We start from the raw sequence: 27,306 nt of genomic DNA on the forward strand, positions 1-27,306 counted from the left end.
GCAGTCATAAAAGTTCAAATAGCCTAACAAGACTGCTAGTTCAATTATAACTTAAATTGGGTGATTTAAGGATGAAAGACAAATCACTAAAAAACATATGAATTTAGAGATGCTTACATAAAAAAAAGAAACTGTCATTTCATTCATACACAGTCAAAATGGCACCATAATTATTGCAAGCAGATGCTCAAGTTAAAACATTAAAGTGTCAATAATTTTAGTACCTCCAGAACATCCTGAGCATCCCTCCACTTAGTGCTCCACTTTTTGGTGAGTGGTTCAACCTGGTGGAAGCAGCAGAAATAACCTTTATAATATTTAAATAGTTACCCGAATCTGTTCTCTTTCCCTCTGACTCACCTGGTTTCTCATTTCCCCTTCCTTCACAGTGGCACACCAATCCCCTTCAAATACCTTTACATTTGGTGAAAACCAATTAAAGGCTTACACTACATTTTATCTTGTTGTTTTTTTCTCCTATAAAAGAAAAACTAAAGAAATAACGCACCTGAGCAGCTTCAGCTAGAAGCGATCGGAGCCTCGTGACCTCAGCCTGCAGCTCTCTTATCACCTTGGTGCTGCCATCTTCATTTACTGTTGGGGTGGTCATTATGTTCTTAGCCCGGCTGGCGAAGCGCAGTGTGCTTAGGGTCTCCTCGTAGTTCACGTCCGCAGGAGAAATGGCTGCCATGAGAAGTTACCGTGCAGGAATGAAAAGTGGCTCATGAAGAGTCATATCAAATATTACATTACTGCATTTACAATAAGGCATTAAAAAAAAGGACACAGACTGCTGACATACAGCTGAAAGGTCTTCATAACACATACTTGTTACAATTGTAGTTATTGAGTTTCCACCAAGGCTGTCTTTCAGTAACCATGTAAGCACAGAGTCCCTGTACGGAATGAAGATCTGCTTCCTTTTTCCCGACTGTCCACTCACTGCGAGGTCAGCTGAGGTTAGATCAAAAAGAAAAGAAAAAAAACACACACACACACACACACACACACACAATGACCCAAGGTACAAGGGAAAGAAAAAAAATTCTTCTTATAGCTCTATAGATTGATTTCAGGAAAAAAAAAAAAAAGGTCTTTGACCAGAAGTAGGCGATACAGAAGTATAAAGTTTTCTTGGCCAAAGATTTGTACTCCAATTATTTCAGAGAGGTCAGTCATTTCTATTGGAATAAATATTAAAAAAAAAAAAAAAAGAATTTGCAGGCAGTCAAATGCCTGTCAACAGTACCTCCTGGACTGTTTTTAGCATTAGAAGTCAACGCCTTTTATTAAGGATTGTATGCAATTGCCCATAATAAATTAGTACTTTGTTGTAAAGTGGAACATATTGGATTTAAATTTCCATTTATAATTCTACCCAAAATCTGGCATTTGTCTTCAGCCCCCTTCAATTAGACATAAAATAATATGAGCCCATTTAAATGACTTCCAAAAACTTGAAATACATAATCACAGTGAACTAAAAGCTGTTCTGTGAAAGTCTAAGAGTTTTTATGAAAATAAAGATTGACAAACAGCCCAATGGAAACCTTGCAGGTTAGAGAAAGTTGTGTTAAAGCGCACAGGAGAGTTTCATTTTAAAAGGTTATAAGTTCCACTCTATGGAATACAAATGCATGCTACCTGAGATTTTGTTTTGAAGAACAAAAGTTTAAAAAAATATACATGCATTGAATTTTAGTTTTTCTACGAAGTTTGTAGCAGTGATACGAAAAGCTATGAGTGTACAACACAAAAAAAACTTGAAGATATAATATTTTTATAAAAAAAAAAAAAAAAACTAAATATGAGCTCAAGCTAATTTAAAGCTTCCTTTACCGAGAGCCGAGATGACACTGCCCAGGGTGACCAGAGACTTGTTTATGTTGGCACCTTCCTTCAGCCTGGTGCCAGTGGTGTGAGTGCTATCTACTCTCTCACTGCCAGCCAAGTCCACCAGGTGGATTTTACTCCGTCTCTCATGTGGCAGCGCCCCATCAAACCATCCCTGTAATACAAAAAAATCAAAGCACATTTCATAAAATGCATGCATACTTGCATTTCAGTAGATAAGAGTGTATACACTTTTAATAAGCACAGATGGAGGTTGAACAATAACGTTAAAACGAGATTAAAATATAAATAGCTCAAAAGAAGAGTAATTCAGGACTTACCTGTGTAAATGTGATGGTGAAAATGGTGTGTGAACGGCTGCTGAAGTCATTCATGCCTGTGCTGGCTATGGTGCGGTTGGCATTCCCAAGAATGATCAGGCTCTCCATATTACTCTGGCTGTGCACCAAATGTTTCGATAGGTCTTCGCAAACAGTAAATATTTGATCAGACTCAAGCATTTTTGCAAGACATTTTGGACGAGATGGACAATTAAAAATGAATTTTGCTTTACTCTCAACATAGGGTCCATCCGTAGGATGCTCCCTCACTTTAAGGCCTGCAGTTTCTGAGCAGGGTGTTCTCTTCTTTAGGAGGTCCTGTACACGCTCATTGTAAATCTCAAGATAGCTGGTATTAAATAGAAAAACAAGATGCAAGAATTTGTTAAAAAAATAAATAAATAAAAAAATCAAAGATTGACACTGGACTTACTATGTTTTTTTTGTACCAGTTATATCAAAACTTAACCACTGCTTTTTGGTTTAAAGACACGTTTATATTTGTTAGTTATGAATGCCACAGCTGCTTTTTCCAAGTGAAATCAATAGATTTGCTGGCATTAAAATGTATTATTTGACAAAGAAACAAGCTTTTAGCCATGAAATAATAAATAAAAAGAATGCTGTAAACAGAACTCTGTTTCATCAATTCTAGTGCCAGTTTGATCCATGTTTGGCAGAAATACCCTCTAGAATTGGATGACAAGGCAAGATAAACCTAAGAAACAACCAAGGATCAAGCTCTTTATAAATTAGAAGACCATTGTCATTGTACACAGTGGAAGTTCAAACAAAGAAAGAGGCCACAGATTTCCAACCCTTGAAAGGCTGCATGGTCAAACAGTAATTTATCCATTCCTATATACACTGAGGATATGGTTATTTTGTGACCTGAGAAAACATTTTAAAGCACGGTGAGGTGTGGGTAGCATCATGGCTTTACATTGGTTCATCCCAGGGATAATGGCATGTTGCACGAAGGGAATAGCATAATTTTAAAAAGCCACCACCAATTTTTCAACGTCCTCTCAAACCACCAGCTGAAACCCGTTCGAGCTGGACACTGATCCATTAGGGCCGTGGTTCTCAAAGTGTGTGGCGCGACCCACTGGTGGGGAATTGAGACGTGACAGGTGGGGCGCGCCAAGTTCCGGTGTGTGTGTGTGTGTGTGTGTGACTATAAATGTAGAACGTGTGAGAGCAAACTGTCCTTATAGCTGTATGTTGCCGCTTTTTAGACCAATCAAACCCACAAAGTAATCATTACTAGCCTACATGCAGTCTAATTAAAAGAACATTAGAAAAATTTCACCTGGAACTGAAGTGCCAAAATAATGATTGACGTGACGTCGGCATATTATTTGTAACGGAATAAACTTTCTCGCCCCAGTGTTGCCAACTCAGCGACTTTGTCGCTATATGTCAGACCCCTCCAGCGACTCTTTATCAAAAAAGCGACTAGCGACAAATTAGCGACTTTTGGAGACTCTTACGTGAAAGCACGTATCGTTCCTTTTCTTGTCCTCCAGCGGCAGGTGCTGCCGTGGGGCGCCTCCCCCATCCCAACCCCGTTCTCCCCCGCTATCACAGGAGTCCCTCTCAGCGCTGCAGAGACACAGCATGTTTACCCTCAGCGTCCAGACTGCAAATAAAGCGCACGTGCGCCGGGATTGACGGCGCAGGTTGATCATAAATAACTGAATTTGAAATATTTTATCTTAAATAAATAGGACCAGTTTATTGAAATGACGTCTGACTCCACCCTGAAGCTCAGGTTTAATGCTCAGACTAATAGTGAATTCTGGTTTGGAGTGGAGAGGGAGTATCCACTCATCGGGCAGAGAGCTGTGTGCATTCTTCTTCCCTTTGCCACATCATATCTCTGTGAGATGGGCTTAACTGTTGCTTCACTGAAAACAAAATACAGATCTCAGCTGAACATTGAGCATGACTTGAGAGTGGCAGTATCAAGCCTGCAACCCCGTTTTGAGAAACTGCAATGCAAAACAGGCTCATTGCAGCCACTAATGCAGGGATAAATAGACCTGTATTGCCAGATGGATTTCACTTCTTTTCTTTTATTAACAGATTGCAGAGTGGCACTTTAATTTTTTCTATCTTTGAGCTTGATACAAATTTTGACACAGCTGCATTTTTATTTTCTTTATTTTTGAGCTTGCTGTTATTTGATGTAGATAGTTTGTATTTAGATACTACTTGTTACTTCAATAAAATTTGAACATTTTAAGATTGTTGCATATTTCATTAGCATTGTGTTGGGGCGATGGGGACAGGCGGGGCTTGAAAATTCCCTCTTGTCCAAAGTGGGGAATGACAGAAAAAGTTTGAGAACCACTGCATTAGGGCAGGCAAAGCAGAAGAATTTATCCTTGGTTTGGTTTAATTTCACACCGTTCTTTTGAAAGTAATCCAAAGTGCTAATGCAACGTCAAGCAGCTTAAACAGCAACTTTCATGGCAAAATCACTTGAATAGTTAGTAGTCCAGATAGTAAGGTATACATCAGGGAAATGCAATGGTACAGGAAAAAAATGCAATGAGGAAGAGAAGATGACGTGCAGCCTAGTCCTATGTTTGAGTGCAAAAAACATCATGCATCTTCACAAAACTTAAATGTGGAAGAAAAAAAAAAACACTAGCTGATGACACTAATTCAGATTACAGTTTTGTTGGTCGAACCATGGCTACTATAGCCAGACCACTTTGTTTACTGAATAATGGCTTCATAAAAAGTAATGCACTAATGAAGCCTTATTTTATAACATTTTGACAACTGCCTTAACCAGTTTTTGATTTTCTGTTTAAAATTCATAAATGCCCGTCTCCCCCTCTCTTTCTATAGTATTGCTATTTGCAGATGGACTGGAGCCTACCCCACCATTGAAAGAAGAATTAACTTTTCACAAGGTTCAGCAGATTTTCCAGCAGAGTTGAGGTCAGGGGATGACAACCATGCCATGAATTTCTTTTCCTCATTTTACTCCCTGAGACAAGAAATAGTGATGCTTGGTGTATAATGGGATGAAGCATTGTTCAGAATGAAAATCTCCTTACTACCATCCAATATGGCATCTGAGGAATTAAGTAGTATGAAATTAGATCATCTGTATTTGTAGGTACACAGCAAACATTCTGTGATGTTTATTTGGAAAAGATCAGGGGGTGTAACTTCTGTCATCTGTAAGCATTAGTAGTCGTCAATACATTGAAAAAAAAAAAGACTCAACTGAAATAACCTGGCAGATGTAAGGGTGGCTTACCTGACTTCTGTATGAAATGACATGGCCTCACTCTTACTTCTGTTGGAAATCTCCAGGAACAATTCCTCACAGATTCGTGGGATTAAACCTTTATCCGCCTTAAAGAAATAATTTGTTAGAATCAATACAGCAATAACTAATGTTACATTAAACTTTTTTTTTTTTTTTTTTTTTTTTTAAACACTTAGATCCCATAATATAATCTTAATCTGAGAGTTTACTGTATTGTGCAAACAAAACTTTGGCACATGCAATGAATGCTGAGCAACAAAAACATCAGCTCATCTGATATGGAGTCACTGATGCATAAAAGCAATTCCAGCTTGAGCTGTGTGTCCTCTTGTTTTTAATTACAAACTTACAGACAGTACGTATTAAGAGCCATATATAATTATCTCTGACGCTGACAGCAAATCTGCTGATGACCTTGCACAAGTCCACACATAAGAAGCCTCACTCATAATGCGAGATTCCCATTGCAGTGCGAGGAACAGACGTTTGCTCCAACCATAACATTTTCTGATAAGTGCAGAGAGAGAAGCCAGGATAACAAGGCTGCAGTGTGTTTTTAAAAAAAGGAAAGAGGTCAATGCATGAACACCCAATTGCATTAGCTGCTGTATTTCAGAAATCTATATAACTAAAGCATGTCAAGTGCCTATAGATTGTAGCTCTAAAATAGAGTTACATTACTTCAAATGTTTACAGAGTCTGTCAATGTGCAACCCAGAGCCATGTGTGAATGTTTCATTTAATTGACAATTATCAGACAATAGTATCTTGTACACCTCAGCAGATTTTACAGAGATTTTATATGACAAACACAAATTGGTACAAATAATAAAGAGGATACTGCTTTGTTTTGTTTTTATTTTCAACTAAAAACCTGAAAATGGCTGTAATGCATTGGTGTTCAAGCCCCTGTACTCCAGTATCTCAACATAGAAGCGCCCCTCATTGCTTTGTGAAGAACTAGCAAATAGAGTCAACTTATGTTTAATTTTATCTCAGTATGAATCACTGTTCGGTGAAGGTTCAAGATGTTCGACGAATGAAAAGGAGGAAAATCAAGCAGTTTTTAAGAATATTGTTATGGACAAGTTTAAAGCAAGGGTAGGTTTTAGGGCTTAAACAATTAATCAGATTAATCATTATTAATCGATTATTGAAATAAACATCAACTAATTTAGTAAAAGATTAGTCATTAACTGGAGTATAGGGATTCTAAAACATGCCTTTAGCTGACAGAGCGACCCACTTAGAGCAGCAATTATATCAAAATTGGAAAAAATTGTAAATATATAAAATCATTTTGGATTTAACATTAAAAACATTTTCTTTTGTCAATATGCTCCATCCAGAACTCAACAAGTGGAAAAGTTTTAGTTTCACCTGTTAATTTTGTAAAAAGTCATCTTTAAGGAATTTTTGGACTTTCAGATTATTAATCGGAAAAAAATAATCGACAGATTACAGCCTTAATAAAAAAAAAATGTTAAAAAAAGCAGTGCTTGAATATTTTACTGTGGAACAATTATGAAGGAGATGTGGGGGAAAAAATGGGAACAGTATGATCTAATTGAAGCCTAGCAAAGATACCCCCTCCACCAGAACTCACAGGCTGGGCAACAAGAACACCAAACTACAAGGAGAGAATTAGCTTCTCTGGAGGAGCTGCAGAGTTTTACAGTTCTGGCAGAAATGTCTGTACATTGGATTGTATAGTTTATATAGGAAAAAAAGGAAGATGGCCTATACGGACAAAATATGTTTTTTGAAGGAAAGAAAAGGGAATAAGCTCCCCTATGCCAAACCCACATAGGTGGCAACATAATGCTGCAAGGTCAAGGTACCTGGCTAGAGTCGGTGCAGACTCTTACAAATAAAGGGCAATCCTGGAAGAAAACCTGTTAACTGCCCTTTCTGCCCAAGCTCAATTCCAAACAAGGTCATTCTCTAGATTTACAAATGTGGTGGGGAAAATTGCAAAGAAAGTTTACTGTATACATAGTGGGCTAGAAATAAATCTGTATGAAAAAATATTAAAGTGAGTCAAAATTTGGCATGATTTCCTTCTAACTCTCACTGAGGAATATCTATTTTTGGTCTCTCATTTATGATTATATTGATATATTTTTAAAAAGTTTGAAGCTTTAATGTTGAAAGAGGTAAAGCAATTAGAGTAAATATGCATTTTGTAGCAAAACTCCAGAAGACATTTTATGTTTACAGAAAGTGGAGATAATATAAATAATCATTAATTATAAATGAATTAATATTCAATGTCAGATCTCAGGCTACATATACTGGCAAGTTTATTAAGTGGAACATTCTGTTTATTTTGGTAGCTAATGTCTATGTTCATATGAATTTAAGTTATTTGAAACTGAAAATGTAATTTATTTTAAACCATAATCAATCACTTTTTCTGTGGTACGATGTTATTCGTTTAAAATATTTTCTGAAATTGATTCACCTTTTATTTTTATTATTTGTTAATTGTCTGAAATAAATATAAATTCATTCTTTCAGACCACTGATCTAAGACAGACTTTATTATATAATAAAAAAATAAAAACTTTGAGCAGGTTTCCAGCTGCAGGCCTGCAGACCGAATTTAGATCTTCACAACAATTTATCGAGTCCTTAAGAGCCAAAAAGGTACATAATTTCGTAAAGAAAAGGCATATGCTCTTAAAATGTAGTGAGGCATTGCTTTAGAATCAAAGATGCAGTGCAAGAGAATGTCTGATGTAGCCACATGCTCAGGAGGAGCAAATCCTGCAAAGTCAATAAATGTCGCCATGCAAACAGTTGGGTCTCCTTAGATAGAAACGTTTTAACCAACCTGTCGGTATAACCTGATTCAATTGTCTCTGTAAAAAAAACATTGAGCTTACAGGTGTTGTGAATTGGCTATATATATATATATATATATATATATATATATATATATACACACACACATACAAATAATTGAAAATTGCCTTCTGGTTAAAAGTCAAAAATAATGGAAGTAAAGATCTTAACACCAGATAATGAAATCATGTTTTATACATATAGCTAAAACTAGTCCTGCTAAAGATTTGACTATGCCAAACTGACCGGATAGAAAAATGAGTTGGACATCCCTGTTATAGGAAGGTACCACAAATAATACATAAAAAAATAAAATAAAAAAAATCCTACTTTGTTTCCCATCATGGTGTAAGATTTTCCTGATCCCGTTTGCCCATATGCAAAAACACAGGCATTGAAACCATCAAATGTTGCTTTTAAAACGTCAGAGCCCAGGTCCTTGAAAATCTGATTGAGAGGGGAAAAAAGAGAAAGTTTCAAATACATAAACACTGTAGAAGGTAGGATTTTAGATTTCAAAAATACCTTCTCTTGTGATGCAAAGGTTGGACTGTTTACATCAGTTGAGTCATATGAATAGTCATATGAAAAAGTTTTCCCTCTGTCCTTCAGTTTATCCCCTCTGCAAGGTAAAGGCTGCAAAATAAAATGAATGGTCCTCTCAGTAATAAATTAAACAAGCCATTTCTAAACACCTTTCATGAAAATATGTTGTACCTTATGAATAGATGTGCTGTTCCCACTCATGTTAATAATCACCTTCGAAGATAACAGCTTTTCTCTGTTGAAGGTAAAGTGGCGTGACGATTAATTTTAGAAAGTTAACATTAAAAATGAGAATCCATCCTTTTACACCTACCTTTTATTCAAAGGACGGACTCGGACCGCTACACGCACCGAAGACATTGTTTGCAAAATCAGAAGGAAGAATAAAATATATGTACAGCCGCCAGTCTACCTGTATGGTTCCCCACTTTTCTCATTAAACGTTTGTCTTCTTAATTATTCACACCTGGGTTTTTATTTTCACCGCGTGTTCTACAAAAACAAACCACTAGAGGGCGCCAAAGCACGCCATATTTGTTAACTATCTGTGGGCTGTTATTCGTTTTCTAAGATTACAATCTGACAGGCTACACACAAACGTAGTTGCGCATATTACTCAGATACCGTAAAACAGTCATTCATATATATATATATATATATATATATATATATATATATATATATATATATATATATATATATATATATATATATAAACATTACTTTAAAATAAAAATGTAGAAATTGAAAGGATATTTTCCGACTGTTGTCACTGAACATGAACCCAACATCTGATAGGTTTTCCCATGATTCCTAGCGGCGAAAAACCAGGCAGGCGCGGACGTTCAAAAATAATGGCAGATCAGTCTGGTGTTTTACAGCCTGTATCAAACTCAGATGAGAGTGAAAACTCGTCTGCTGTCCACAACCCAGACAGCGGAGTAAAGAGGAGACTCTCCTTTACTTCGGAGAGGGACATCAGCTCGGGAAAAGAGCCCAGTGCGACATGTTCCATGCTTAGCTTACAGACTGATCTCGATCACTCAAATTCATGCGTTCCCCTAACGGAAACAGACGAAGAAAGTCGAACAGAAACAATGGAAATATGTCTAAAATCAGAAAATGCTGTTGATTTTAAAGGATTATCTCTGAAAGAGCACAGCGGGATTAATTCGCTAGATAAGGAAAACCCTCCTGAGGCTGCTAATGGTATCCAAGGTGAGTTAGCTTGTTTTCCAGTCTTCTCTGCTAAGTTTAATGTGGCTTTTATTGAGTTTATTATCATTGTCATATTGAGTTCGCATCCTAGAGCAAAGGGCTGTCATATATTTAGCTTAGCTAAGGTATGAATAAACTTGCTTTAGGTTTAGAGATAAGAGAACATTATTTGTATTTCTAGACTTGTCATTAATTAGCAGCAATCCAATCATGTCCATCAACTGATCAATCCGTCTCTCTCCTATCTACCTGTTTCTCAGTCTAACCATCTAACCCTATTTTTTATGGGATTGTTTTTAGTTAATCAAAATGTTGCATTTAGAAATATGTGAAATTTACATATTAACCAATATGTGAGAATTACATATTAACCAAAATGTAACTAACTGGGGCTTTTTTTTTTTTACTGTACATTGATTTCATTCTGTTGGAATAGCCACACCTGTTTAGAATGAATATTAACCTGTTATACCGGTTCTGCACAGACGGAGAAGAAAGGATTTCAGGACCAGATCCCTGTGTGGCTGTTAGCAAAAGGCACGTCAACTCTGAGGAACAAGATGCTGAAGTGGTGAGAAAAGCTCGAGAAGAAGGCTGTGTGAGCGTGGTCTTCCCTGGCACTGTGACTCAGGACGGCTGCTACCGTTTTGTCTGCGAGATCCTCAAGTGCATCCTCTATCAAAGACAGCAGCTGCCAATGACGTATGACCAGCTGGTTTATTCCCAGAAAAAGCAGCAAGCTTCAGTCCAGGTGGGAGGGAAGCTTACTCGGAGGCTTTTTCATTTGAAACCATTGATTTTGAAGAAACGTTACATTTTTATTTTTTTGCCTTTCAGGAAAGAGATGCAGTGATTCGAAAGCCGTCGCAGTCTGCAGCTATGGAGCAGCGTAAATGTCAGCAGACTCTTCAGGACCTGGAGGAGGTGCTGCAGCAGCTGGAGTTGCTGTTTTCTTTGAGCAAAGTGCCCCGTGTTTTACTGCTGATGGGGGGCTCCCTCATTCTTCCTAAAGAGCTGTACGAGATAAACATGGAGGCTCTGGCTGTTGGGAATCAGTCTCTCAGTGTGTCCTCCTGCTTGAGGCAGCTCTTCCGCACTCTTTTCGTTGCCGACCTCCTATCCGACACCAAACCGGTTCGCCTAATGCCCACAACAGTCCTGGCGCTGGCTCACAGAGAATGCGGTGTAGGATGGTTCAGACCTAAACTGCAGTTTAAAGTCCCAACGCGGGTTCAAAACCGAATTATTACCCTGTCTACAGATCCCAGCATCTGTAAGGGGTATAAAGCAGATGGGTCAGAGTGGCAGGATTATGTCTGGTTTCAAGCACCCATTGCCATAAAGGGTTTCAGCCACTGATCCCAACTGTTGAGTAATCTGAGAATTTAATAAAGTCTATTTTATTGGGTTTTTGATTAAAAACTGAACATTCATTTAGAGTTAGGTTGTATATATTTTATTGAAGTTGGCTTTAAAACTGTGGATTTATAAATGTTTCTTCATTCATGCAGAAATGTAAGGGAATCTTTCTAAAGTCTCCAGCAAAGGACATGTTTTCTGGCTTTTAAGACATATTTTTATTTATAAAGCATTGCCTTTCATACATATTAAGAAGAGCACAACTTTGCACAATATAATACCGACAATAACTTGAATGGTTTAATGAACTGCTTTATTTTCATTCTAGAAAACAAATATGAATGTCCAGGTGTCTGCCTACATGTTTACATTCACTGAAACATTAACATTTTAATTATCATAACTAGGAAAAAGATTAACTGAAAGGATTAGGGTTTATCTGAACTGGTGCAGTGTGATCATGTCATTTATAATTAAAAGAAAAACTTGCAATAACTTTTGGAGTCAGAATTCCTTCTGCAGTTTAGAGCTTTTCTACTTTTTTGGCAAACTGGATGATGTCCTTGGCCAGCAGCTGGGGCTCTTCAAATGCAGGGAAGTGGCCGCCTTGGGGCATGAAGGTGTAAGAGACGACGTTCCGGTATCTAATCTGTGCCCAGGATTTGGGGCAGTGCATGAGCTCCTGGGGGAAAGCAGCAAGTCCAGTGGGCACAAATATCCCTGTCCTAGAACAAATGAGAAACGGTGCTGGTCACGTTTTAATCATAGCAAAGTTAAAACGAATAAATCAGTATGGAGAGTAAGAGCTTATTCAGCCTCACTTGGAATCAATTCTGTTATCAATGTCGCTGCCCATGTTCTCTTTATAAAAGCGCATGGAGGAGATGATGCAGCCTGTAGTCCAGTAGATCATGACATTTGTAAGAAGATCGTCCAGAGTGAATTTTCTGTTTAAAAAGAAAGGAAAACAATAAGAGAAAGCAGAGATCACTGATCACTTCAGAAAACAGGCACTCCACTACCCTGCAGTCCAAACACTGGGATCCCGATGGATTTGTTAATGTTTTTCTAATTATATTTTTGATTCCCTGCATTACAGATTCCAATTTGCATGTTCTTTAAACAAATGAGGCCACAGCTTTACTTTAAACTAGTTTGTCATTCTAAAGTAGATAGGAATGTGATAAATAGCTTTAAACATTCTAACAAAATAAAAAATCTGAGTCTACAGACTGGCATTTTGTCAATTCTTTAGAAATACCTTAAAGGGGAACACCGTTCTTTTTTTTTTTTTTTTTTTTTTTTTTTACATTGTTCCCTTGATTGTACGTTATTACATCATGTTCTACTCACCCATATTAGTTTTGTGTCATTTGGAGCTGTTCTGAAGATATTCAGTTTTATAATCCATGTAACGTCTTCCTATGGGCAACAAGTTGAAGGCACAAAGTAAACTGTTTATGATTTATGGTACACCAGCATTCATAACATGTAGGCAAACCATTGTCCCCCAGACATCCGCGGTTATATTTTGTATACCGTATTTATATTTTTTTTAAACAAAGAGGAGTGTGTATGATGTCATCCACGCGCCTGACTGGAGTTGTGATAGGCAGCCCGGGCCACAGGCGGCTACGCTCCACCCCTTCTATTCATTCGGGTAGCCAATTTTAATCGTTGAATTCCATTTTGAGAGCGAGATCATCTGTGGTAGTAGCACTAGACATCTTCCAGGCATGTGAGTAAAACTAGCAGCAGTTCAGCGAACAGGATGAATAAATGGAAGCTGGCGCGCGCCGATGACATCATACACACTCCGCTTTGTTTTAAAAAAATATAAATATAACCGCGGATGTCTGGGGGACAGTGATTTGCCTACATGTTATAAATGCTGGCGTACCATAAATCATAGATTGTTTAGTTTGTGCCTTCAACTCAAAACAAAAAAAAACGGTGTTCCCCTTTAAACTCTGAAAGATTTATCAAATGCCTGAAAAGCAATATCTTTGTTGCCTTTATGTTTAGCCCAGGCTTCTGGAACCTGTGTCTCTTTGTACAACTTGTTAGTTTTGTAACAAAGTAGTGATGAGTTCATGAGGCGTCATGAAGCATTTCAGCACATTGATACAGTGTCACTAAATACTTTTTAATGGGAAGGCTTAAAACTTTCCTTTTTGATAAAGCTTATAGTTTGCTTATAGTTAGAGCTGCTCAGGTTATCCTGAGCTATCTCTGTAGTAATGCTGCTATAGACTAAGTCTTCAGGAGGACATAGGAACTCCTTTTCCATCATTCTATCTCTAATCTCCCACTCTGCAAAATATGTTGGTTCAATCTCTAACATTGTGCTGTCTCTGCTTTTTCTCATAGTAGCTTTGTTTTTCAGTGTAGTCCTGTTTTTCTGGCTGACTGGCTGGATGTGCTCTCTTCATCCGGCTCAGAGCTCGTCTGCCTGGCTGTGTGTTTCCTGGACGGGGCCGCATTTAAAGCTGCCTTTTGTATCTCTGCTTCTGTCTCCTTGAACCCCAGTCGGTCTCAGCAGATGGCCACTCACATTGAGTCTGGTTCTGCTGGATGTTTCTTCCTGTTCAAAGGGAGTTTTTCCTCTCCACTGTTGCTACAAGCATGCTTAGTGTGAGGGATTGCATGCGAGTCAATGAATCAATGCAGTCAACTGCATCAGTCAATTAGAAACAGCTCCTGTATCAGTCACGAGTCTTTCTTGAAATGATACATGCACTGATGCAGGGTTTTGCTGGACCGATCACATTCACCAAGTTACAGCACTAATTATCCCTGTAAAATTGCACTAATGCAGCTGTAATATGTTTTTAGATTAATTTCTCTTTAAATGTACAGCGTGTAACAAATTAGGCTTTTTATTAATAAACATCAAGTTGGGCAACAGTTCATTGTTTTAGATTTTAAACTGGAACTGATTTAAGCCAATGTGTAACAAATGCAGATGATAAACCAAACTTGTTTAGCAGCAAAATGTCTATAATATCCATAGATGGGTCAATTTAAGAGGATGGGTCAATGTCTGATTTAAGAAGCTGCACACAGTTTACTGATTTACCTCTCCAGCCCACCATCCTCCAGACCTCTGTTCTTCAAGTGGGTCCAGGTGGAGAACTTCTCCAGAATGTAGGCCGCTAAGCCAACAGGCGAGTCATTCAGTCCACGTCCTGCAAAAACATACGAATGTAAGACGAGGCAACGCTGCAGATATTAAAAACAGTAGGCAGCAATCTCCAGTCACTCTGAACTGTCTTTAAAGCAATCAGTAAGCTTCCTAACCTGCAGTGTCAGGTTTAGTCGCCTGAAGGTGAAGGTAACCAGATTCCCTCAGCATTTCCCACACATTCTTCTCAAAGAAGGGGAACAGCCTGCGAACATCTTCCCGACTAAAGCCCACTAGGAAAGGTAGATAAGGCCCGATTATCGTGGACAATAGCACTCTCAGTCCCCTTGTCGTCATGCACATGTTTAGGTGAAGACCTCTCACACAGCTGGAACAGATAGAAATTAGTCATAAAGGCTTTTGTCTTCCTATGACATTCAATCCTATTGTTGAGGAGTTTATAGTGTCAAAGTTTTCTGGAAATCTGTGCGCACAGGGCCCGCTCTGCGTCACAGCCAAACAACACAAAGTCAGCTTTGTAAATTCCATGTCAAAGATAAGGCCATGTGCAACATTTTCTAACAAACTGACACTTACTCAGGCCTCATCTGAGCCATGTTCGTGGTGATGAGCGAGCCCCAGTCTCCTCCTTGCAGGTAGAACTGGGAGAAGCCCAGACGATCCATGAGAGTGAGGAAAATCCGAGCAGCAGCCAGGCTGTTAAATCCTTAAAAGAATTATAAAAATATAGTGTTGGAAAGGCAGTAAAACATTCAGACACTTATCTGTAGTAAGGTGTTGGGAGACATCTAGTGGCGAAAAGTGGTACAGGGTTCCTACAGCATAAGGCATGTTAAATTCAAGACTTTTTAAGACTTTTTAATGCCACTTGAAATAAAAATTTAAGACCAAATTCACAAGAAACACCCGCTTGCAACAACTTTACCCAAAGGTTTATTATAACATAAACCACTGCACTAATGTTTCAAATTTTGAAAAGCTTCCCATACAGGAAGAAAGCTAAAAACACACAAATGACAGATATATTTGAACAATTATTTAACTGAATTCACAAATTTTTGTGTTAGCAGGGAACAAAACAAATCAGTTTTAAATTCCCAACATAACCAGTGCTAAGTCTTTTTTGCAGCTATTTTTCTTTGTATCGTTTTCTCAGTATGTTTGATTTGGTGATAAGTGAAGGCGTTACAGAGACAAGGGTGGAAGAAAACCGAGAAATACCGGCTGTTTCTCGGTAACTCGATTTTGACGCCTTGTGTTTTGTGCTTCGCATATGCGACTCCACTGCCTAAATTCCCATCATTCCGAGCTTGAATCGCTTCTTGCACAAAATCCACTGTGCCTTATGTATGTTCCCTGGTTTTAGCCATGGAGAAAACTCTTGGCTGGAGCCAATTTTCGTTACATTTACACTTGCTCATATTTTCCAGACAAAAAGTTAATGGCGCATCTCCCAAATGTCCCGGCCGCAGCAACGCTTTTATTGGTTCCGCTATCGGGACGGAACCAATAATGGCGAACCGTTATTTGTTTTAAATTTAAAAAAAAATTGTCAATTTTAATGTTTTATTTAGATTACAAAAATAAATCGTAATAAAAATTATCCAATTTATGATGTTTTAAAAATTAAGACCTACAAAAGACTGATTTAAGACATTTTAATACCAATTAAGGCCTTAATTTTATTTTGAAGAATTTAATGCCTTTTAAGACTTTTTAAGGACCCGCGGGAACCCTGTGGTAAGTGCGCTTGTTGTTCAGAACTGTGCAGCACTTTAATTAGTTGAAGACGGAGCCGATAAGCATGTGCAGCTGAAGTTATGTGCGTAGATGACAAAACACCACATACAATAATATTCACAAGTGGTTCACCTATGCTGACATCTGTATCAGTGTGAATATGGAGAGGCTGCTGTATATCGCCTGAGTACAATTAAAGAACAAGGAAAGAAAAGGCATGTTGTCTGTGCTCCTTACCGGCACACCGAGGAGGATATCAATATTAGTATCAGTCCTTATCCTACAGTCTAACTTCCTAACAAAGTAACATACAGGAAAAAATTAATTGTAGTGCCTTGCAAAGTTATTCTTTTTGTTAGTTTTTTCATATTTGGTCATTAAACTACAGACATTTTTAGCCAAAACACAAAAACTTGAACAACCCTCCATCGAGCTTAAAACATAGTAGTGGCAGCATCATGCTTTGTGAACAAGAGACAGAATCTTGCTGTTACAGAGCAAGTTTTCCACTTGAGGAAAACTTGCAGCAGGGCACTCAACTAAGTGGATTAATAGATTATTGAAATAATCGTCCAGTATTTCAGTAATTAACTAGGATTACAGAGACCATAAAACATGCCTTTAACTGACAGGGTAACCTACGTAGAGTAGTAATTATATCAAAATTGTAAAAAAAAATCTATAAATATTTTGCATTAAGGATAAAAAAAACTTTTTTGTCTGTCAGTATGCTCTATCCAGAACTCCTCAAGTTGAAAAGTTTTAGTGTCATCTGGTTTAACTTCTTAAAAAAAATCATCTTTAAGGAACCGATGGCTATACAATAATTAATTGATTAATTGACAAAAAATAATTGACAGATAAATCGATTAGTTGCAGCCTTAGATGTAATTTGATAAAATTTTAAAAACTGAAAAATGTATTCCTTTTTTACAGCTCTATATAACTGCAGCTAGCTGTTTTTTTGGATTTGCTGAAAACATTTTTGCTTTTAGAGAAAAACCTTTTTTTTTTATCCCCAGCTCTGCTATGACTCAAATCAGATTATTACACTTGAATACGGGATAAAATAACTCTTGATATCTATATTTTCTCCTGTATGTTTAATATGTGCATTACTACTAAAATATGAATTAAGCAGCTATATTGAGTAGCTGAAGTGAGCTATACTCTTTCCAAACACAAAAACAAAAGGATACCGGTAGTTTCCAACTAACATTGACTAAATGGCCGTAATTTTTAACTAAAATCTCCCCACAGCTCAATCACCTCAGGTGTATCAACTACACTCGACACACAAACATCCACTAAAGACCAGGAAGCACCCATAGCTTCCACTCACAGATAGATTCCAATACTTCAGCTTATATTTAAGCTAAACTTAAGGTTTTAAGGATGTCAGCCTCATCATTTAAAGAGCTCATAGAATGATTATATAGTGTATTTGTTGCTGGTCCTTAAGGTCTCTGAATAGGTTGTGTGGCATATCTGCTGTTCTATGAGCCCTAATGCAAGCCTGGTTAAAAGCTATAATGAAACGACGGGTTTTCTTCCTTTAATGGGATGCTCATTATTATTTAGATGAGCTGTGCGCTGACTGGCTGGTTTACAACGAGCGAAGCTGCTGAGCAAAGACGCATCATCGCAAACAAGCACTCACTCACTGAAACATCAAATTGTTGATATGGTAGGATGACCAGACGTCATCTTTTTTAAAAATTGTCCAGGATTATTAGGTCGACTACAATGCAGCACGTAGCAAAAACAGCGAGCCAGCAGGGGACGAAGCGACCGAACCCTGTGACAGTAGCCTGGTCAACGGCGTCCCTGTGCTTCCCCCCGACCCTGTGACGGTTGTCCAAGCTACCGTCACAGGGTCGGGTTTGGGCGCTCCGTCAAATTCTCTGGCAAATCCTGCTTTGAACTGTCCAAGGTTTTGAAATCTATCTTCAGTAAAATGCTTAGAGCAAATGAACAGCTGAGCATCAAACTTTGCAGGGATCTTCTGATACACAACAATAATCCATGTCTGTTGAGTCTTCGGATCATGGGAAGAATGTGAAAATTTTCCCTTTCTCTATGCAGCCTGGAATACTGCATTTAGGCCCCTGGTTGTGGCTCATTTTCAATAGAGAATCTATGCTTTGTAATTCTTGTAGAAGTAAACCCAACTATAGGCTAAACAGCTAAACTGGTGTCTTACATCGACCTCCATTTATGATCTTGGGCCGTAAACCAGTGGGCTGGTCTGTATGTCAACTTCGGGGTGTGACAAAAGTACAGGTCAGAACCAAATAAGGCAAAATCCCTGAATTGACGACAATTCTGGGCTTCGTTTGAATTCGCCCGTTTTATGGTGGAAGTTTGGAATTGTGAGATTTGCAGAGAAAGGAGGTGTCGATGGGGTTTGAACTTCTCTGAACATCCATTTTACCCACCAAACTATCGTTATTTATCTATGAAACACGGTTTTGCATTCTATGACCCCCTTAAGAGAAATGGCACAGATCCAGTTAACAAGGAATCCCCTTCTTCTGTCCCCTTTCTATTGTTACACCTAAAATATTACATCCATGCCCCACACTAGAATATACTCCAAGTTAAAGAAGGAAAAACTTGCTGCCTTTTTTTAGTAAATTATAAGTTAAACCCATTGAGTCGCCTGAAAGTAAAGAACATGAAGGAGACCAATATATTGTTATTGACTCAGATCTGTGTTTTTTTTAAAAACTAAATATGTTTGACCAAATCAGCCTACCTTCTGAAAATATTTTCATGAGGCTAGATTACTGTAATGGCTTTACTGAAAGCTGCAGCCTGTCCAAAATGCTGTGACCAGATTCCAGATAAACAATCATATTAGACCTGAAATGTTGCAAAGGGTGGAAAGTTTTCTTCAAGGCGGGAAAAAAACTGCATTAAAATCTCTGCTCTGCAGAAACTGTTAGTTACAATAAAGCGGAAACTGACAATTTCTTCTCTGAATTATTTTCTGTGGAGGCCAAACCCAACTTTAATCACTTGATTATTGTATTTTAACTCATAGATTGAAATCAGGATTTTACAGTTTATCTTCTAATGAAATGCTCAAATTTACTATCATAGAAATATATTGTCTAATTTCTTTTTGGGATTAATAAAGTATTTCAGAATTTGAATTTAATTGAATTCAATTAATGTTTTTTTGTTGTTGTTGTCGTCGTTGTTTTTACATTATAGTGCCTCAAGTTGGCTTATTCATGAACGGAGCAAAATATTTACAATATTTATAAACACACCTTTCTTATGAGGGGCTTCTGAGAAGCCATAGCCAGGAATGGATGGGATTACAACCTCAAATGTAACTCTCTCATCTTTCTGTGTGAGAAGTGGAAGAATCTTGTAGAATTCATAGAAAGATCCGGGCCAGCCATGAACAAGCATAAGAGGCAGAACCCTCTGGTCCCCCCTCTGTGATGGGCGCACATGGATGAAGTGCACGTCAAGTCCTGCATGGAAACGAAAGGTATAAAACACTTAGCTAGATACCGGTAAATGAAAAAGTGATTTATTATGCACTCTTGCATACCTTCTATTTTGGTTTTGAAGTGTGGATACTTGTTAAGCATTTCTACTTGCTTTTTCCAGTCAAATGTATTCCTCCAATAAGATACCACCTTCTTAAGATAAGTGGAATTGAAGCCATAGTGGAAGGCACTGTCTTCCAAAGGGTCTGTGAAGCGGGTTTTGTCAATGCGCTCATAGAGGTCCTGGTAAACAAAATCATTATTGAGCCCTTTACATATTAAATGCCAAGAAAAATGAATCATAACTTAACTTTTCCACATAACCTCCACAAACGTCATTGTTATTAGGAATTTATGTGATAAACAAACAAGGAGTAGAGCAAACTTGGGAGGTGAAAGGAAATATTTATGATTATTTTAGTTTTTTTATTCAAAATAAATATCTGAAAATGATTATGTAGATTGTATTCCCTCAGACCTCCCTGAATAAAAGTAAAGAATAACTAATAAGAAACCAAACACTGCATTCAGAGATCCACAGCTCAGGTGGGAGAATTTTCCCACAGAAATAATTTGCTGTGCTCTTATTAAATCTGGCCTGTATGAGAAAGGGCCAGAATAAATCCCTGGTTCAGAAGAAATCAAAGAAAGTAAGATATAAAAAATTAGATGTTAAAAAGGTTTCAAAAAGCCATTCTGCTAACTTGCAAAAAATCACAGGTCAGATGAGACCTAAACTGAAGTGTTTGGGCATTAAGGAAAATAACTAAAGGGAGGGAGTTAAATGAAGAGAGGCAATTTCCCCATTGTGGGACAATAAAGGGATGTACATTTACATTAATCTAAACACACCATCCCTACCATGAAGCATGATGCTGGCAGTGTTATGCTGTGGGGATTCTCCTTTATAGGAAAAAAATGAGCTAGTCAGAGTTAATGAAAGCTAAAAGAAGCTAAAAAGGGTAATTCTGCAAGACAATCCTGTTATAATCATTGATTAGAGTAAAATTCAATTAAGTTAAATTGCAACAACAATAATTGTTGTCCACCAGTTTAGTATGAATTGTCCAAATTACCTCAATCTCCTTATCTGATGTTTGCACTGTAAAAGGGTAGATTTTTTCATCATCTGAGGATGACTTCTCTCCTGCTCCCCACCATCCCTCTCCAACAGGGATGGTTCTCACTTTCCCCCTTCTCTGCAAAACATAGGTCAGTATTCCTCCTGCTGCTGCTGCCACAGCGCAGCCTACAATAAGCTGCTGCTGCAAAACATCAAGTCCAAAGAACGTTTCCCTGCAAAGCATCAATAAAACTGGATGAAAAACAAGTATGCATAAATTACACATCTACGTAAGTTAGTGTCAGCTTATTATGAATTATTTCAGAATCCTTACTTTAAAAGCTGTAGTCTCTGCATTGTGTAGAACAAAACGTGAACACACACAGGTTGCCTAGAACTGGGATAAAGGTCGAAAGTTCAACTCTTAGTGGTTATCAGCACGCATTCCCTGTTATGGCGTTTTCTCCTTCTGATCTGATCGTGTGCATAATTATAACATTAGAAAGCAAACAAACCTTAGCAGAATCTCCGTTTATATGCGGATATTTACGCCGAATGTTCTGAAGCTATGAAAACAAAAAAGATTTTCAGATAGGGTGGGTGTGTCTGCAGAGATCGTTGATAGGAAGATGCGCCACTCCTACTCACCCATGAGATTCTTCTTCTTCTGCTCTGATTTAGTTCTTCTTCTTGTAAGGTTTTATGGCGGTTAACAAACTGATTAAAGTGCATTACCGCCACCAACTGATAAGGAGTTAAACAAGAAACAGGAAACAAGACTCACCCCTGTATGGAGAGCCATTTCAGCCAAAATTAAATAAATAAATTAGTGAAATAAATAAAAAATGAGTATAATAAATCAAGAAATGAAGAAAATGAGTGAAATAAATAAAAAATTTGTTAAATAAATAATTTAGCTTTTTCATTAAACCAATTTTTAATGTATTTATTTTTCATATTATCAATTTCCCAATTTCTCTTTTTCATTTATCTATTTGTCATTTATCCCTTTATCTATTTACCCATTTTTCATTAATCTAATTTTCATTAAACCACTTTTCAATTTCCCTTTTTCATTAAGCCAATGTTTTTATTTATTTATTTTTCAGATTATCTATTTCTCAATTTCTGTTTTATCTATTTTTCATTGATCTATTTTTCATTTGTCCATTTTTCATTTATCCCTTTATTTATTTACCCATTTTCATTAATCTATTTTTTAATTTAACCATTTTTCAATTTCCTTTTTCCATTAAACAGATTTTCTATTTCCCAGTTTCATTAATCAATTTCTCATATATCCCTTTTTTTACTTACCCATTTTCTTTTATCTATTTTTCATTTACCCATTTTTCATTAATCTCTTTATCTATTTACCCATTTTTCATTAATCTATCTTTTTAACCACTGTTCAATTTCCTTTTTCCATTAACCTAATTTCTTATTTCCCGGTTTCATTTATCAATTTCTATATCTATTATATCCCTTTTTTATTTACCAATTTTTCTTTTATCTATTTTTCATTTACCATTTGTTTGAAAAAAATTAAATTTTCCCATTTTCCAATTTCCCTTATTCATTAAGTATTTCCTTATTTTTTAATTTATCACATTCTATTTTCCCCTCTTCGCTTCTGCTTTAATATGATAATGAGGGGCGGTGTCTTCAGGCTACAATGGCAGCCTATTGGTTGGTTAGATGCAACTGCAGCGCTCAGTTCCTGTGGACTTTCCCTCCGAAACTAATTGGTTGCCGAAATGCCAAATTGTCAGACATCTCCATTACTTTTGATAAGTTATTTTATTCCAAACCCTTGTTCAGGCCTGCCCTCTAAAGATCATCACTAATTAGTCTCCAGAAAATAATAAGCTAGATATTTAAGTATCATTATGTTTGAGAAAAAAGGGTTTGAGTATCTGAAAGTGTTTTTTTCATTGATGCCATAGAGTTTAAAATTAAAGATGCCTGAATCTTTATGTCAACACTAAAACCTTCACTCACATGGCAAGATGTGACACATACTTCATGTGTGTATGTCTCCTAGTCATGGTGGCTAGCATGGAATGCTAGCCACCATGGTAAATGCCTGGTAAATTCTATATATATATATATATATATATATATATATATATATATATATATATATATATATATATATATATATATATATATATATATATATATATATATATATACACAGTATATTGTTTCTTGGTTTTTTCTGTAGCTGCCCATGGTCTACATACAGTCTTATTTGTAGGCAAAATACAATTTTAAAGATCCACTCAGTATACCTGTGGACAATAAAATGCCTTGAGTGGTCATAAACAAGTAAAACATTCCACCTTTCCAGGGCCTACCGGACAACACACCAGAGCATTTGAGTCAGCCTGTTGCTTCACGCAGAGTTACAGATGTAGACAGCAGGAGTTCCTTCACTACAAGTCCTTTGGACATGGCCTTTCAACAGGTAAGCATAAAATGACAGTTTTAGTCTCAAGGGGATTTTTTTTCCCCAAATTATAACATACATTTAATTATCTAAATATATCGGTTTAGCAGGGCACTAGACTCAAAATTGTTGCCACTAAGAAACATTGGAAAATAAGAACATAGTTCTTAATGAGAGGCACCAATGTCACCTCTGAACATGGAGAAAAGAAAAAGAAATAGGGGTGGGCTTAATTAACAAAGGTACAGGAAAGAAAACGTATATAGGTGAAGCATAGAGTAATAAGATGAAAAACATTGCTCCCCCCAACTTTGCTCTTACAACCTGGTGAGATCCGTGATGTCAAAGCATCTTCTGTTGCCAGGATAAATTCCTATATTTATCTTGGTAATGCTTGGTTTTATTTAATATTGGCAGCTAAGGCTCTGTTTTGGATTTTTTGATTGGACTTGATATACATGAAGTAATTCATTTAGGTATTCATTATTTATGTTTTCAATCTGTAGAATACTGGCTGTAATGTTGACAGCAACACAGACGATCCCATGAGTAACACTTTGACAGATGGAGAGGAAGAACCCAGCAGTTCCAGCAATGAGGACGAACTCAATAATGACAACTCTTCCACAACTACCATGATTGATATGATAATACAAAAGGTACACTTCTAATTACAGTTTTAGCCTTATTGGGATTTTTTGTTTGCTCTTTTAGTGGATAGGGTAATGCACTAGGCCAATTTCATTATCAGAGTAATACTCTTCAGGGGGTTCTAATTACACCCTCAATTTGTCAATGGTACACACATTTCACAGTAAAAGCAGTTTGCTGTAGTAGCTGACCTATCCTTTAGCCTAACCCAGCAAAAACAACAGCACACTAGCTGCACAAATCCAAACATTCTTATAAAAATATATTTTCAACTCTGTTTCTTTTGTTCATATGTAGAATGATAACAAAATGAACACAGAAGAACACTGTATGGACACTTCCACTAGTGAAGGGGAAGATGAGGAACTCAGTACTGAGAGCATGACCACATGCATTTTGGATGTACACATTCCAGAGGTAAATTAACTTTTGTATGTGGTAGTTTATATAAATGCCTTCTCTTTTTAATTAATTTCTTCAACTACTCCTTTTTTCTTTGTTAACCTGTAGAATGAAGAAGCTGTGTCATATTCTGAAGACAACTTGACTGATACGTCTAGTAATCAAGGTGAAAACCATGCTGATGATGAAGACATGATGGAGGGGAATAATGCTGGAGAAAAGACACCCAAACTTAAAGCGGTATGTAGAAAGTAGTTCGAAAACATAGTGCTAATAGTAGTAGGGCTGTTACAAAAAAATTAAAAACTTTGGACACAATACATAATAATGATAAAGAAGGGAGTTACTTTCAAAACTATGCATTAATTGTTTTTCAATTTTGCTATAGGTAAAATGCTTTATGCTAGATGGAGATTACTGCTCAAGTTTGCTGCTGTTCATTTTCATGCATACATATTTTCTCTTTTCCTTGATTCTATAGGGCTCTGAAGACCAAGCAGATGGTGACAACCCCCTATATCCTGGTGCATCTATTTCAAAGGGAGAAAGTATACTGATGCTAATGTCTTATGTGCTGTGACACAACTTAACAGGCAAGGCAGTTACTCACTTACTGGAAATTTTTAACCTAATGTTTCCAGGTCTGATTCCACCCTCACCCTCCTACCTTTTCCACAAAGAATTTAAAGGTTAATCTCAATCTGAAATTCACTTTTATTGTGAAAAATGCCTTGCATACCTTGGCAATAGTGCACACTGTAACTCTCAGTGTACCTTTTGCAACAAAGCGTTTGATGCCAACAGATCTTTTTGAGGAACTTTAACTTTAACAAAAGAAAAACTGAAAGTTGTAAAGTACTAACTGAAAGTGTCAGGGGTTTTGGTAATCCAACAATGCAGAAATCTATTAAAATTTCGTATAGGCTTGCAATTGCAAAGTTGTGTGGAAATCTAAGCAACTGCATCTGGTCTTTCAACCGTTTTTTGGTCAATGGAGTTCTGTATCATAGTCAAAAGTATGACAAATTGAAAAAGAGATACAACAGTGCAGTATGCTTAAAAGATGGAACACTTTGTTTAATTAATGACTTGGTTATTTTTAAACAAAATGTTCACATGAAATTTCTGCTTTGTGTTCTTGTACCAAAATGTGTTGTGTTTTAGTTGAAGTACTTGCTAAATTAGACAGACCTGTATGTAAAGATTCACAGATCAACATACAAAGTACTTTCTTATTTGAGGTTAAAAAAACTGAAACTGTTAACGCTGTGTGGCCTGACATGCTTCTAACCAAATGTGTTCTTGTTGAAAGAGATAATGCTTTGTACATAACACCATTGCCAAATGCTTGTGAGAGAGACTAGAACTTGACCAATAAAGTCAGTCAAATGTTTCCCTGTGTCTGTGTATGTTTTAAGTTACACAAAGATAAATAAATTACATACAAATCAATATACTGTAAACTTTTAAACACCAGTACTATATGATCTTGAATATACTTTATCTTTCATTGTTTACTGGATCAGCACATGTATTAGTACTTTGTGGCAGAAATAAGAAAAAAAGCACAATATACCATAATACAAGTACAAGATTAAGTATTTAAGTATAGGCATTGTATTGATTTACTTACCCGTAGACTTCTTTTTATACTTATCAGTATAAGTCAAGTACACTTGACTATACTATTGTAAAGTATATGAAATATAGTTTAGAATAAGTAAACTTTAAGTACACTGCCGGATTTTAAGTATGAAATTAGTGCACTTTTAGTATACTTGAATAAACTTCTTTTTGATAAGGGGTACCTGTGTCACCTCATGTCTGTAGCTAACAGTGGTTACAACTCACGCTCTTTAAGTCGTGTTCTTTTCACTATTCTCAGGATCAACACAGATCTTGGCGAAACATCATTTTTCTATGCAGCACCATGGTCGTGGCACAATATTCAAAACTCCCTGCAATTACGGACTCTTATTCCGCTACAGCATTTTAAATCACTAATGAAAACCGCTTGCACAGAGAATTGTAACTCTTATTCTAGAGTCTAGTTTATGATTGATTTTATTATGTTGTTTTTATGTGTTTTTATATGTCTTACTGTACTGCTGCCTCTTGGCCAGGTCTCCCTCGAAAAAGAGATTTTATCTCAAGGGACTTCCTGGTCAAATAAATTTAAAAAAATAATAATAAAATAAAATCCATGCTGGTTCAGAGCAAAATAATGCATTTTCCTCCCTGCATGCAGTCAGCCAAGCCTTGTAGCTAAACCACGTCCTGCAAAAAGACAGGGTGTACCATCTCCATCTGCCTTTGGACTGTTGATTAAATTAGATGTTCGGCTGATAAGCTCCAAGTGCTTTCACCTCCAGCTTCTCTTGGTAAGTTTGCTTTAAGGGATTTCAGTCACTTCCGTGACTCAACCTGACAATCAAGCACACTACAACTGTGACGACAGTTCCTGCCACCTCAGGGCGCACCTCTCCTATACCTTTGTATTGCAGAGGACTTACTGCGCATGTAAAACGTTTTATGAGAGTCAATGGCCAAAGTCGTTTTGCGCCCTAGGGCAGAAATACTTTGCCAATCCAGCGACAAACAAAGCAGCTTTACTCGTCATTAAAGATTTATCTTGCACATCTAAAATAATTTTATATATTTCAAAAAAATTTATATTATAATAGCTTTTTTTTTGTGTCTTAATAAAGGTCTTTGAGTGGTTGCAAAGGCACCCTAGCGCCCTCTATTGACCAGCCGCCATACTTCTTTTCCTCTCTGTCCAGACATCAAGATCCTCTTATACATTGTTCAGGAGGTTAACTAGAACAAGCAGCCATTTGGTTTTTGTCCTTTATAGAATATCTATACCTAACTGTAGGTGTAGATTGATTAGAAAAATACATAACACCAA

The 27,306-nt window shown here is 36.9% G+C and overlaps 3 protein-coding genes across 4 annotated transcripts in view; 1 reads left to right on the top strand and 2 right to left on the bottom strand.

Annotated features, from left to right (window-relative positions):
• The window catches only part of kif16bb (kinesin family member 16Bb), a 31,600-nt gene extending 22,295 nt beyond the window's left edge, over positions 1-9,305 (bottom strand). The window contains exons 1-12 of the mRNA XM_038306631.1: positions 9,173-9,305; positions 9,031-9,094; positions 8,839-8,949; positions 8,644-8,760; positions 5,455-5,552; positions 2,408-2,523; positions 2,175-2,317; positions 1,840-2,008; positions 829-954; positions 509-684; positions 361-414; positions 225-284 (exon numbers count right to left, since the gene is read on the bottom strand). Of these exons, the coding sequence (XP_038162559.1) occupies positions 225-284; positions 361-414; positions 509-684; positions 829-954; positions 1,840-2,008; positions 2,175-2,317; positions 2,408-2,523; positions 5,455-5,552; positions 8,644-8,760; positions 8,839-8,949; positions 9,031-9,094; positions 9,173-9,219 (1,281 nt within the window). The 5' untranslated portion in view covers positions 9,220-9,305. The remainder of the gene's footprint in view (positions 1-224; positions 285-360; positions 415-508; positions 685-828; positions 955-1,839; positions 2,009-2,174; positions 2,318-2,407; positions 2,524-5,454; positions 5,553-8,643; positions 8,761-8,838; positions 8,950-9,030; positions 9,095-9,172) is intronic.
• A 365-nt stretch (positions 9,306-9,670) lies between these two features.
• Positions 9,671-11,932, top strand: LOC119797640 (MAD2L1 binding protein). Its single transcript, XM_038306800.1, has 3 exons — positions 9,671-10,077; positions 10,563-10,828; positions 10,915-11,932. The coding sequence occupies exons 1-3, from the start codon at positions 9,714-9,716 to the stop codon at positions 11,434-11,436; spliced, it is 1,152 nt and encodes a 383-aa protein (XP_038162728.1). The 5' UTR covers positions 9,671-9,713; the 3' UTR covers positions 11,437-11,932.
• Positions 11,731-21,552, bottom strand: ephx5 (epoxide hydrolase 5). 2 transcript variants are annotated; one of them, XM_038306779.1, is made up of 11 exons: positions 21,406-21,552; positions 21,225-21,287; positions 20,904-21,123; positions 20,689-20,730; positions 19,890-20,070; positions 19,600-19,809; positions 15,158-15,287; positions 14,737-14,948; positions 14,516-14,624; positions 12,258-12,383; positions 11,731-12,161 (listed from the first exon to the last, which is right to left on the bottom strand). In XM_038306779.1, the coding sequence occupies exons 2-11, from the start codon at positions 21,245-21,247 to the stop codon at positions 11,960-11,962; spliced, it is 1,455 nt and encodes a 484-aa protein (XP_038162707.1). In that variant the 5' UTR covers positions 21,248-21,287; positions 21,406-21,552; the 3' UTR covers positions 11,731-11,959. The 2 variants fall into 2 exon arrangements, with proteins under 2 accessions (XP_038162707.1, XP_038162715.1); XM_038306787.1 differs by lacking the exon at positions 20,689-20,730 and having other exon boundaries at positions 21,406-21,551.
• Positions 21,553-27,306: the final 5,754 nt, after the last annotated feature.

The sequence above is a fragment of the Cyprinodon tularosa genome, unplaced genomic scaffold (genome assembly GCF_016077235.1).
Source record: "Cyprinodon tularosa strain WSP-4 unplaced genomic scaffold, ASM1607723v1 ctg116, whole genome shotgun sequence".
NCBI lineage: Eukaryota > Metazoa > Chordata > Actinopteri > Cyprinodontiformes > Cyprinodontidae > Cyprinodon > Cyprinodon tularosa.

Excerpts from the sequence above, each read along its gene's own strand:
- LOC119797640 (XM_038306800.1), top strand. The coding sequence starts at position 9,714 with ATGGCAGATCAGTCTGGTGTTTTACAGCCTGTATCAAACTCAGATGAG. Across the intron at positions 10,078-10,562 it reads GGCTGCTAATGGTATCCAAG|ACGGAGAAGAAAGGATTTCA; the intron begins GTGAGTTAGCTT and ends GGTTCTGCACAG. Across the intron at positions 10,829-10,914 it reads AGCAGCAAGCTTCAGTCCAG|GAAAGAGATGCAGTGATTCG; the intron begins GTGGGAGGGAAG and ends TTTGCCTTTCAG.
- ephx5 (XM_038306779.1), bottom strand. The coding sequence starts at position 21,247 with ATGCAGAGACTACAGCTTTTAAA. Across the intron at positions 14,949-15,157 it reads ATGGCTCAGATGAGGCCTGA|CTGTGTGAGAGGTCTTCACC; the intron begins GTAAGTGTCAGT and ends TATCTGTTCCAG. Across the intron at positions 14,625-14,736 it reads GACTAAACCTGACACTGCAG|GACGTGGACTGAATGACTCG; the intron begins GTTAGGAAGCTT and ends ATGTTTTTGCAG.